Below are 13,110 nucleotides of genomic sequence, written 5' to 3'. Positions count from 1 at the left end.
TAAGAGAGAAAACTAGAAAATGTGCCCCATCGGTGGCGCTATAATAGGCCAATATGAAAAGTGTGCCATATCTTCTTATGCCTTTGATGACAAATGGATGATTTGAGGCATTTTGTTCCAAAAATGCGATTTTCAAAAATCCACCTGTTGGTGGCGCTATGACAGGCCATGGGTGGGATATATTCCTCAGCCTAGTAGTAAAAATTACACACTGCGTCCATGATTTGAGGCGTTTTGTTCAAAACGGGCCAATCTTGCAAACTTTGAAAGCCAATGTTAGCCAATTAGGATGGAATATGAAATATCGGACTTGATCACATGACTATAGAGATACTGTGAAATGATTTGCGGGAAGTTTGGACAGAATCTGGAGGAGTGATATCAAAAAATGTGCTGCCTCCTGGTGGCGCTATAAAAGGCAGATGTGAAAAATGCAGATCAAAGGTTTGTCCTCAAGGATGTGTGCATGCAACGTTTCACGCAGATTGGTGCAGTTATAGGTAAAACAAAAAAGTAAATCTGCCTCATAGTGGTGCTATAACAGGCCGTTCTGGAAAGTTTGGAGCAGAGGTTCATCGTTGGCATCCAGGGAGTGTGTGTGCAAATTTTCCATCGACCGGGTTAACGGTGCTGGAGATTAGCTGGTAAGAGACGGACGGACGGACGGACACACGGACGGACACATGGACGGACACACAGACAGAGTGAGAAACATATTCTGCCTTCGGCTGGTGGAGACTATAGTCATCAAGAATCATAGGGCGCAGAAGTCCTGACGTCACTCCCTCATCCCCAGGTTCCAAAGGGTTTGCAGAGGTTTTTCTCAATGGAGAATAACATGGGGTCATCTTGAAATCGTCTCATATAAGCATTGTGGTCCAAAAGTAAACAGACTGTCTCAGCGATATTGTCGGGGAGGTGTCTCTGTATCGTGTACGACAGTCAGTCAGTCAGTCAGTCATATTTGTCTCAATGAGTTTGTCATACAGTCGAAAATAGCGAAAATTTGCCTTTTCAGTTGGGTCTTCATATCCATATGAGTGAAACGGCCGGGATAATTTGTTTATTTTTCAAATACAGTTCTTATGTGAGCCTATGGGGGTTACAATGCAAATAAAAAAGTACAGAAACCCGTGGAGGACCCGCCCTCTACCGATGTTGATGTCAGACACCATAAAACCGCCATTAGCCTTTCCATGTCACACCCCCCCCAACCCCCCCCCCCCCCCCCTAGTAATCTGACAGGTACATGAGTATCTTCTTCCAATCAATCAATCAATCAATCAATCAATCAATCAATCAAAAGTTACATTGTGGATCTACTATTTTTGAGGGACTCTGGGCCCTCCTATGCCCGGCGTTTCGTGTCTGTGTGTAAACACAAACATTGAAGACAAAAGTGAGGACAGAAAAGTGAAGACGCACATTGTGATTGGCCGCAATGACATTTGTGATGATCTGATTGGTTGAGCACGGAATGTGATGTATATGATGATGTATGATGATAAGAGCGCCCCTCACACACACAGGTGTGGTTTTGGCAAAGGTTTGTCCCCACTTTGTCCCCAGCCAAGTCCGTTGCTCTCCCCAGGTTGGCGGAAGGTGTGTAGAGCCCAGGATCACATTAGATAATTGACACAGGGGTGAAAAATGGGTTACAAAATCGTGGGATAAAAATTATAGAGAAAAAAAAAAAGTTTGTCCCCACTATAAGGATGTTGGTGTTTAAGTGGTTGATATGAATAGTAAAGACAAGGCAAATTACTAAAACGCAGTTCTGTGTGTGCGTATGTGCGTGTGCATGTGCGTGTGTGCATGTGCGTGTGCGTGCATGCGTGCGTGTGTAGTACCAGCTAAACCGTGGTCTCTCCCTCTCTGCAGGTTTAGGGATCCCAGATCGAGGGGTCTTCCTCCCTGGGCCTGGAACAGCCTCTCGGTCAGTTCCTCCACCATCATCTGACCGGCGCTCTGCAGCTTGGCCGGAGACAGCAGGAGACCCCGGAGCACCGGGTCTATACCTCCTGGCCAATGAAAACACAGCATGAGACCAATGAGCACCGGGTCTATACCTCCTGGCCAATGAAAACACAGCATGAGACCAATGAGCACCGGGTCGATGCCTCCTGGCCAATGAATACACAGCATGAGACCCCTGAGCAGCGGGTCTATACCTCCTGGCCAATGAAAACACAGCAGGAGACCCATGAGCACCGGGACGATACCTCCTGACCAATGAAACAACACCATGAGACCTCCTGACCAATGGAAACACAGCATGAGACCTCTGAGCACCGGTACGATAGCTCCTGACAACATGCAACCACAGCCGATTCTAGTAAAGATTCTGAACATATCCGGACCCCCCCGGCTAAGGTACGGCATCAGGCAACTATGAGCATGTTCGTACCCCTCCGTATACTCCATATAAGAAAGCGCCAAGCGGAGACGCTCATTTTACCCTTTGACGTTGATCCGGTTGCTATGCAATGCCTCCGTCCCCACCAGCTATGGGTTCTTTACATCCAGCCCCATTTACACTCCATTAAAACAGGAAGCCCTGTATCTCTAAAGCTTCCATGGTAATCCGTTTTTGTTTTCCTAGCTGGTCATTTGCTAAATTACCACAAACAAACACAGATGCAACCGGTGGCAACCGGCCCACCCTGTCCACTCGGGCTATGGGAACAATAGACACATGCTGAGCAGAGCCAGTGGCAACGTAACATAGGCCTTGGTGAAAAGGCCCTCCCTCCCCAAACGCACACAGTGCGTCCTACACCCCCACAGGGAGTGCAGGTGTCTGACACCGGTGTCTGACACAGAACTCCATATATAGGAATAAAGGGACACAGAGAGACAGATCCAGAAATCTCCATATATGGGCATGAAAGGGACACAGACTACGTTTCTATGTCTATGGAGATACAGACGCCCCGAGCCGAAGGAGGCGTCTACCTTTCTGTGTCTATACAGATACAGACGCCCCAGAGCCGAAGGAGGCGTCTATCTCTCTATGTCTATGGAGATACAGACGCCCTAGAGCCGAAGGAGGCGTCTAATCTCTCTATGTCTATGGAGATACAGACGCCCTAGAGCCGAAGGAGGCGTCTACCTTTCTATGTCTATCGACAGACAGACAGACAGACAGACAGACAGACAGACAGACATATACCTTCCTGCACCACCCTCCAGGAGGCGAACAGGGAGCGGTGAAGAGGCAGTGAAGGATGCTGGGAGTCGTAGGCGTATCCGGGCCCCAGGCGGGCGACGGCGGGAGTGACGGTGACGTGCGCGAAGCGGAAGGCGGCGGCAGCGAACACGTTGGCCACGCCCGGATGCACGTCGTCGCGGTAACCGCGGTAGGGCGGCATCAGGCGGGCCGCGCCGGCCCGGCCCAGGACCCTGGGCAGGTAGTGGTCCCACGTCAGGACCTGTTTGTGGAACCCACGACACCTTTTAAACTCATTCAGGACGGGGAACCCCTTTTGGTGTTTTAACTCATTTATTGCGGCTAGCTGTTAGCAATAAATCCCAGTTCCAGGTGCCACCATACGCGTTCACTGGGATATGATGTCCCCTGTGTCGGGGTCCGTATATATACGGACATGGGAAAGAAATAATTAAGCATTATGTTATACTTTAGCTGTTGGAAAATAGCAAATCAGGCTCATAGAGTGGCACCGCTAGCTTGTGGATCTGCTATTTTTGAGCTTGTAGATCTGCTATTTTGGCGCAAATCTTTAAATACATATTCTTTCAGAGTGAACGTTTTTAACTCGAGTCTTTGCTTCTGGGGGGAAGGGGGGGTGGGGGGGGGGGGGGGGGGGGGGACAACGTATTTTCAGATGGGGGTCCGTGGCCAAATAAAAATAATTCTGGCGGTCCTTGACATGAAAAAGGTTGAGAACCACTGACATAAAAACAAATGATGTCATGGTTTAGAAGACATTGTATAGTAGCATCTGTTCTCAGGTCTAAATGCGTTAAATTCTGACCTTGAACCTGACCCTGACTTTGAGCCTGACCCCAGCAACAGTAACTTTTATTTGTTGTAGAAGAGGCAAATTGATTATGCCGTCTGCTTTGATGGAATAAATCAAATCATACAACGTACGTGTTCAATCAATTATTCAATCAAAGCTAACGGCATAAACAATATTAGTTTGCCTCTTCTACAAAAAAAAAGTTACAAGTTAGTTACAAGGCTGCATTCTGCCGAGCGTGCCAAGCAGTCATTCTCTTGTTCTTTGGGGGCCTTTGGAAAACCGGCGTCAAAAGGCGATTTCCGCAACAAATGAGGTAATAATACTTTAGGGGAATTGTTTATCTGGAATGTTACCTCTGACAAAGACAAGCTACGAACGAATTTATATGACGTCTATAGACTACAAAAAAGTGTAGTGACTATGTGACACATCTAGGGGCCGCAATCTGCATTCAAAAATCTTCCTAGAAGCTTTGTCATTGGTCGATTTGCCTGTCTGCCTCCGGGTTTTTCCTCGACTAATGACAAAGCTTCTAGGAACATCTTTGAATGTAGATTGTGGCCCCTAGATGTGTCACTGCAGACTAAATTATTTTTGGGAGCGTTCTACCCAATGATGGCTGTCTGAATACAAAAAAAAAAAGAAGAAAAAAAAAGGTCATTACATTTTTGACATAGTATTGCTTATAGCAGCTTTAAGGTTGGCGAACATGCATTAAGGTTGGTGAACATGCATTAAGGTTGGTGAACATGCCTTAAGGTTGGCAAACATGCGTTAAGGTTGGTGAACATGCATTCAGGTTGGCGAACATGCATTAAGGTTGGTGAACATGCATTCAGGTTGGCGAACATGCATTAAGGTTGGCGAACATGCGTTAAGGTTGGCGAATATGCGTTAAGGTTGGCGAACATGCATTAAGGTTGGCGAATATGCGTTAAGGTTGGCGAACATGCATTCAGGTTGGCGAATATGTGACCGGGTCTGGCAAATAGGCCAGACCCGGCCTTTCATATGATGTATCATTCAATGAAATTGGAAAATATTTGAAGGAGATATGACCATTTTAAAATGATTGTGCCGTTTTACCCAAAGCTGAGAAATCCCCTTTGAATGTTCACAACATTTCAACACCTAGAGCTGGCTAGCCTACTTTGACTTATAAATGTATACATTTAATTTGCCCAAATCAATAATCTGTTGGAATGAAAACCTTCTTCAACATTCAAACTGTGTTAATATGAAAAAAAAAACGATTTATTTTAGATTTTCATTATAGGCGAGATGAGGACCATTTTGCTAGACCTGGTCACATATGCATTCAGGTTGGCGAACATGCATTAAGGTTGGTGAACATGTGTTAAGGTTGGCGAACATGCATTAAGGTCGGCGAACATGCATTAAGGTCGGCGAACATGCATTAAGGTTGGCGAACATGCATTAAGGATGGCGACGATGCACTGCTCCGTGCTTGCGGTTATGTTTAGGTTATGGTTAGAGATAGGGTTAGTGAGGTTAGTAATGGTCGAACTAACGGGAGGTCGTACCAATGCCGCTCTAGCTTGCGCAAGTAACAAGCAAAATGTGCCGTGGGAAAGGAACTGGAACGAAATTGGAATTGGAAAAAAAAGTCAGAAAATAAGGGGTTAGGGCTTATGGGGTAGGGCTTAGGGTCTACCTGGTGTACAGCTCCCAGTATCTTCCTAGCCTCCTGGTACAGTGTGTCTGGGCTCCAGTGAGGGTTTAGGACGTGCAGCTCTTCCACCAGGCGGTTGTGTTCTCTCAGGAAGAGCGTGTGCAGAGCGATCATCCCTAGATGCTCATTGGCTCGTGAGTCACCTGCACAGATACATACATCCCTAGATGCTCATTGGCTCGTGAATCACCTGCACAGATACATACATCTCTAGATGCTCATTGGCTCGTGAATCACCTGCACAGACACATACATCATGCTCATTGGCTCGTGAATCACCTGCACAGATACATACATCCCTAGATGCTCATTGGCTCGTGAATCACCTGCACAGACACATACATCCCTAGATGCTCATTGGCTCGTGAATCACCTGCACAGACACATACATCCCTAGATGCTCATTGGCTCGTGAAACACCTGCACAGACACATACATCCCTAGATGCTCATTGGCTCGTGAATCACCTGCGATACATACATCTCTAGATGCTCATTGGCTCGTGAATCACCTGCACAGATACATCCCTAGATGCTCATTGGCTCGTGAATCAGATGCACAGATACATCCCTAGATGCTCATTGGCTCGTGAATCATCTGCACAGACACATACATCCCTAGATGCTCATTGGCTCGTGAATCACCTGCGATACATACATCTCTAGATGCTCATTGGCTCGTGAATCACCTGCACAGATACATCCCTAGATGCTCATTGGCTCGTGAATCAGATGCACAGATACATCCCTAGATGCTCATTGGCTCGTGAATCATCTGCACAGACACATACATCCCTAGATGCTCATTGGCTCGTGAATCACCTGCGATACATACATCTCTAGATGCTCATTGGCTCGTGAATCACCTGCACAGATACATCCCTAGATGCTCATTGGCTCGTGAATCAGATGCACAGATACATCCCTAGATGCTCATTGGCTCGTGAATCATCTGCACAGACACATACATCCCTAGATGCTCATTGGCTCGTGAATCATCTGCACAGACACATACATCCCTAGATGCTCATGTCAAGGACCCCCAAAAATATATGTAATTGGCCGCCAACCCTCATCTGAAAATATGTTGTTCCAGGGACCCCCCCAGAAGCAAAGATTTGAGTTAAAAACCTTCGCTCTGAAAGAATATATATTCAAAGATTTGCGCCACATTTTTACGATTTTTCAAAAATAGCATATGTACAAGCTTGTAGATCTGCTATTTTTCAATAGCTAAAGTATAACATAATCTTTAAAACACCAAAAGGGTTCCTATCCTGAATGGGTTAATCCAAGAGTAATACTAGGACGTTCACGAGATCTACCGTCAAACGGCACGCATGAGGAAACCTTTTGTGTACTATCTTCCTAAATTAACAAATTAGTTGGAATCTATCTTCCTAAAGGGCCATTTACCGCTGGAAGAAACTCCAGTCACTCAATGTTACTGTAATAGTAGTACATATCAGTAGCACAATTACAAATTTGAACCCTATGGCCAGAAAGAAACATGTTACTGTTAATGTAGATTGACTGGATTGCTGAATTCCTACAATGACCATGATGCCTTGGTGCACTACCCATCCTTGTGGAGAGGAAGAGGGCTGTTTTACTGAGAGTAGTCTCGCGTTACCAGACTGTTGCCTCTTGCAATTTCCAAATGCTTTCATCATACAGTCTGGAGCAACGGAAGAGCTGTCATGAGTAAAATATAAAGCGGAAGTGGAGACTCCTCCCCACTTCCGTTTCGTCTTTAAAGCCACGCAAATTTATCCTAATATGAATAGAAATCATCTAAGCATATATAGCTTGTTGCTTAGCAGAAAAGGAAATGAAAAAAATAAGCTCTAAAGATATTTAAAAATATATTTCCGTGAACGGATATGGCAGCTTCCTTACTCTGATTTCAGGAGCTGTAGTTCCAGACTCTATATTCGGAGATTGTGGAATAGTTGTCACTTGTCTGGCTACACGAGACTATATTGTCTAGGAAGGAAGTGAGACTTCTAAAATATCTTAAAACACACATCGCACACATAAAAACCCCAGCGAAGTGTCCTAACCATCATTAAAGGAGAATTTCGGACTAAAAAGCTTTCTTACCTTTATTTGTAGTTGTTACGTCCCCACCAAAGAGGTCCAGGTGTTATTTTGTGCAAAAGCCCATTATTGGCTATTTCCCCTACCATAAGCCCTCAATGGGGGTTGGGTTTTTGTGCTAATTCGCTTATTTCCATCGAAATAAGTACTAAAGTGTGCCGCTTGGTATACTATTTACATTATGAAGAGAGGATATATACAAAGAATCACCCCCGTGTGAACTGAGTGGTGTAAGGTCTTATATAGACTGATCAACTGTGGTCTGACGTAATGTCTGACGTAATGAAATCACACCCGTGTGAACTGGGTGACCATAGCAACCATGCTCATTTTTTGGTACGAACAGACACGTAAACTAACAAAGCCAGTTGTAGATCACACCCGTGTGAACTGGGTGACCATAGCAACCATGCTCATTTTTTGGTACGAACAGACACGTAAACTAACAAAGCCAGTTGTAGGAGTGGTTTACAGTTACACCACTCAAAAAAAGAATTTTGAGCGATGGAAGTAAGCAAATTACCACAAACAACCCAATGCCCCATTCAATTCAATGCAATTCAATTCACTGAGGGCTTATGGGAAATAGCAATAATAATGCGCTTTTCACAAAATAACACCTGGACCTCTTTGGTGGGGACGTAAGAAAGGTAAGAAAGCCTTCTAGTCTGAAATTCTCCTTTAAAATAAGATCTGGTTGCAAAAGGGGTTAAGTGGCCCTTTAAGCATATCTGGATCAACTCACCCGCTTGAAAACAGGAAGTGCTGTTACTCTGGGGGGGCGTGGCCGTGGTGGTGGTGGTGGTGGTGGTGGTGGTGGGCGTGTCAGGGGGGCCTGTCTCCTCCTCCTCCTCCTCCTCCCGAGGGCCGCACGGGTCCAGGTGCGCCCCCTGCAGGCGGGGCAGGAAGGGCATGAGGGCCAGACCCGTGTCGCGGTGCCGCGGGTTCACGGCCATGGCGCCGATGCGAGACGACAGGTCGCGCAGCGCCAGTGCCTGGCCGGGCGCGCTGCCGTACACCATGCTGGCGTCCACGAAGGACGTGATGGCGTTCAGCTGCTCCCGCGAGCGCTGGGGGAGGGGCCCGCACGCCGGGGACGAGCGGAAGAACGGCATGCAGCTCTGGAGGCCCCAGCGAGGGTCTGACGGGGGAATCTAAAGGACACGCGATAATGGTCAATTCAATCCAATTCAAACGTCATTGCAGACACATAGGTCCATACAAATCATCAACATAATGCAGGTAGGTCGGTTGGGAGTGGCTTATTGTCGGTATCAGCCGGTGGTGCGCAGGACCCCTGGGAGATGCAGAGTCTGTCCCCGTTACAATGCCCTATAGACCCCTGGGAGATGCAGAGTCTGTCCCCGTTACAATGCCCTATAGAACCCTGGGAGATGCAGAGTCTGTCCCCGTTACAATGCCCTATAGACCCCTGGGAGATGCAGAGTCTGTCCCCGTTACAATGTCCTATAGACCCCTGGGAGATGCAGAGTCTGTCCCCGTTACAATGCCCTATAGAACCCTGGGAGATGGAGTCTGCCCCCGTTACAATGCCCTATAGACCCCTGGGAGATGGAGTCTGTCCCCGTTACAATGCCCTATAGACCCCTGGGAGATGGAGTCTGCCCCTGTTACAATGCCATATAGACCCCTGGGAGATGGATTCTGTCCCCGTTACAATGTCCTATAGAGCCCCTGGGAGATGGAGTCTGTCCTGTTACAATGCCCTATAGACCCCTGGGAGATGGATTCTGTCCCCGTTACAATGCCCTATAGACCCCTGGGAGATGGAGTCTGTCCCTGTTACAATGCGCTATAGACCCCTGGGAGATGGAGTCTGCTCACCTGTCTCCTACTCCCTCATCAGCCCACCTGTGAACACTTTGAGAATGTACCTGCTCCCTATATAACTGGACTCGTTACAAACACTCACTGTCAGAACATATGTCATTTTCCCTGAGCTGTCCTGTGTGTTCCTGGTTCCTCTAAAGGTTGGATTTTTGGACTTTATGTTTTCCGCGCTTGCTTTGTGCTTGTAAAGTTTTGCAGTTTTGCATTTTGGCATTTGGGCATTTTTTGGTTTTCATGAGCTTGTTGCTAAGTCTTTTGTTTTGTCAGCTGCCTTGTGCTTTTTGCCTCATGCTTTAATAAATACGTTTAATTTGAACCTTACTGTTTTGAGACTCTGCATTTTGGGTTCAGTCATCCTGATATCACAACACTGTCCCTGTTACAATGCCCTATAGACCCGTGGGAGATGGATTCGGTCCCCATTACAATGTCCTATAGACCCCTGGGAGATGGATTCTGTCCCCGTTACAATGTCCTATAGACCCCTGGGAGATGGATTCTATCGCCGTTACAATGCCCTATAGACCCCTGAGAGATGGAGTCTGTCTCCGTTACAATGCCCTATAGACCCCTGGGAGATGGAGTCTGTCCCTGTTACAATGCCCTATTGACCCCTGGGAGATGGAGTTTGTCCCCGTTACAATGCCCTATTGACCCCTGGGAGATGGAGTTTGTCCCTGTTACAATGCCCTATTGACCCCTGGGAGATGGAGTCTGTCCCCGTTACAATGCCCTATAGACCCCTGGGAGATGGAGTCTGTCCCCGTTACAATGCCCTATAGCCCCATGGGAGATGGAGTCTGTCCCCGTTACAATGCCCTATAGACCCCTGGGAGATGGATTCTGTCCCCGTTTCAATGCCCTATAGACCCCTGGGAGATGGAGTCTGTCCCCGTTATTACAATGCCCTATAGACCCCTGGGAGATGGAGTTTGTCCCCGTTACAATGCCCTATTGACCCCTGGGAGATGGAGTTTGTCCCTGTTACAATGCCCTATTGACCCCTGGGAGATGGAGTCTGTCCCCGTTACAATGCCCTATAGACCCCTGGGAGATGGAGTCTGTCCCCGTTACAATGCCCTATAGCCCCATGGGAGATGGAGTCTGTCCCCGTTACAAGGGCGACTGTGGCTCAAGAGGTAGAGCAGGTTGTCCAATGATCCATGGGTCGGCGGTTCGAATCCCGGCTCCTCCTGGCTACATGTCGAAGTGTCCTTGGGCAAGGCACTGAACCCCAAATTGCTCCCGATGTGCTGGTTGGTACCTTGCATGGCTTCTGCCGCAATCGGTGTATGAATGTGTGTGTGAATGGGTGAATGTAATGCACAATCTATGTAAAGCGCCTTGGATAAAGGCGCTATATAAATGCACCATTTACCATTTACCATTTACAATGCCCTATAGACCCCTGGGAGATGGATTCTGTCCCTGTTACAATGCCCTATAGACCCATGGGAGATGGAGTCTGTCCCGTTACAATGCCCTATAGACCCCTGGGAGATGGAGTCTGTCCCCGTTACAATGCCCTATAGACCCATGGGAGATGGAGTCGGTCCCCGTTACATTTCGTTACAATGCCCTATAGATCCCTGGGAGATGCAGTCTGTCCCTGTTACAATGCCCTATAGACCCCTGGGAGATGGATTATGTCACTGTTACAATGCACTATAGACCCCTGGGAGATGGAGTCTGTCCCCGTTACAATGCCCTATAGAACCCTGGGAGATAGATTCTGTCCCCGTTTCAATGCCCTATAGACCCCTGGGAGATGGAGTCTGTCCCCGTTATTACAATGCCCTATAGACCCCTGGGAGATGGAGTCTCTCCTGTTACAATGTCATATAGACCCCTGGGAGATGGAGTCTGTCCCTGGTACAATGCCCTAGATCACTGGGAGATGGAGTCTGTGCCCGTTACAATGCCCTATAGAAACCTTGGGAGATGGAGTCTGTCCCCGTTACAATGCCCTATAGACCCCTGGAAGATGGATTATGTCCCTGTTACAATGCCCTATAGACCCCTGGGAGATGAGTCTGTCCCCGTTACAATGCCCTATAGACCCCTGGGAGATGAGTCTGTCCCTGTTACAATGCCCTAGATCACTGGGAGATGGAGTCTGTGCCCGTTACAATGCCCTATAGAACCCTGGGAGATGAAGTCTGTCCCCGTTACAATACCCTATAGACCCCTGGGAGATGGATTATGTCCCTGTTACAATGCCCTATATACCCCTGGGAGATGGAGTTTGTCCCCGTTACAATGCCCTATAGAACCCTGGGAGATGGATTCTGTCCCCGTTACAATACCCTATAGCACCCTGGGAGATGGATTATGTCCCCGTTACAATGTCCTATAGACCCCTGGGCGATGGAGTCTGTCCCTGGTACAATGCCCTATAGACCCCTGGGAGATGGATTATGTCCCTGTTACAATGCCCTATAGACCCCTGGGAGATGAGTCTGTCCCCGTTACAATGCCCTATAGACCCCTGGGAGATGAGTCTGTCCCCGTTACAATGTCCTATATACCCCTGGGAGATGGAGTCTGTCCCTGTTACAATGCCCTAGATCACTGGGAGATGGAGTCTGTGCCTTCTACAATGCCCTATAGACCCCTGGGAGATGGAGTCTGTCCCCGTTACAAGGCGTTAGACTCCAGGGAGATGTAGTTTGTTCCTGTTACAATGCCCTATAGACCCCTGGGAGATGGAGTATGTCCCTGTTACAATGCCCTATAGACCCATGGGAGATGGAGTCTGTCCCCGTTACAATGCCCTAAAGACCCCTATGAGATGGAGTCTGTCCCTGTTACAATGCCCTAGATCACTGGGAGATGGAGTCTGTGCCCGTTACAATGCCCTATAGAACCCTGGGAGATGAAGTCTGTCCCCGTTACAATGCCCTATAGACCCCTGGGAGATGGATTATGTCCCTGTTACAATGCCCTATATACCCCTGGGAGATGGAGTTTGTCCCCGTTACAATGCCCTATAGAACCCTGGGAGATGGATTCTGTCCCCGTTACAATACCCTATAGCACCCTGGGAGATGGATTATGTCCCCGTTACAATGTCCTATAGACCCCTGGGCGATGGAGTCTGTCCCTGGTACAATGCCCTATAGACCCCTGGGAGATGGATTATGTCCCTGTTACAATGCCCTATAGACCCCTGGGAGATGAGTCTGTCCCCGTTACAATGCCCTATAGACCCCTGGGAGATGAGTCTGTCCCTGTTACAATGCCCTAGATCACTGGGAGATGGAGTCTGTGCCTTCTACAATGCCCTATAGACCCCTGGGAGATGGAGTCTGTCCCCGTTACAAGGCGTTAGACTCCAGGGAGATGTAGTTTGTTCCTGTTACAATGCCCTATAGACCCCTGGGAGATGGAGTATGTCCCTGTTACAATGCCCTATAGACCCATGGGAGATGGAGTCTGTCCCCGTTACAATGCCCTAAAGACCCCTATGAGATGGAGTCTG

At 47.9% G+C, this 13,110-nt stretch overlaps 1 protein-coding gene across 1 annotated transcript in view; it reads right to left on the bottom strand.

The window, feature by feature from the left end:
• epx (eosinophil peroxidase) overlaps nucleotides 1–13,110 on the bottom strand; it is a gene marked incomplete at both ends in the record, with an annotated part of 81,347 nt that overhangs the window by 17,094 nt on the left and 51,143 nt on the right. The window contains 4 exons of the mRNA XM_079502421.1: nucleotides 1,851–2,021; nucleotides 3,173–3,431; nucleotides 5,662–5,822; nucleotides 8,524–8,932. Of these exons, the coding sequence (XP_079358547.1) occupies nucleotides 1,851–2,021; nucleotides 3,173–3,431; nucleotides 5,662–5,822; nucleotides 8,524–8,932 (1,000 nt within the window). The remainder of the gene's footprint in view (nucleotides 1–1,850; nucleotides 2,022–3,172; nucleotides 3,432–5,661; nucleotides 5,823–8,523; nucleotides 8,933–13,110) is intronic.

Source organism: Electrona antarctica (assembly GCF_951216825.1).
Source record: "Electrona antarctica genome assembly, chromosome: 5".
In the NCBI taxonomy this organism is placed as follows: domain Eukaryota; kingdom Metazoa; phylum Chordata; class Actinopteri; order Myctophiformes; family Myctophidae; genus Electrona; species Electrona antarctica.
The sequence above is the reverse complement of the archived record's forward strand: the minus strand, read 5'-3'. Positions and strand labels throughout refer to the sequence as shown.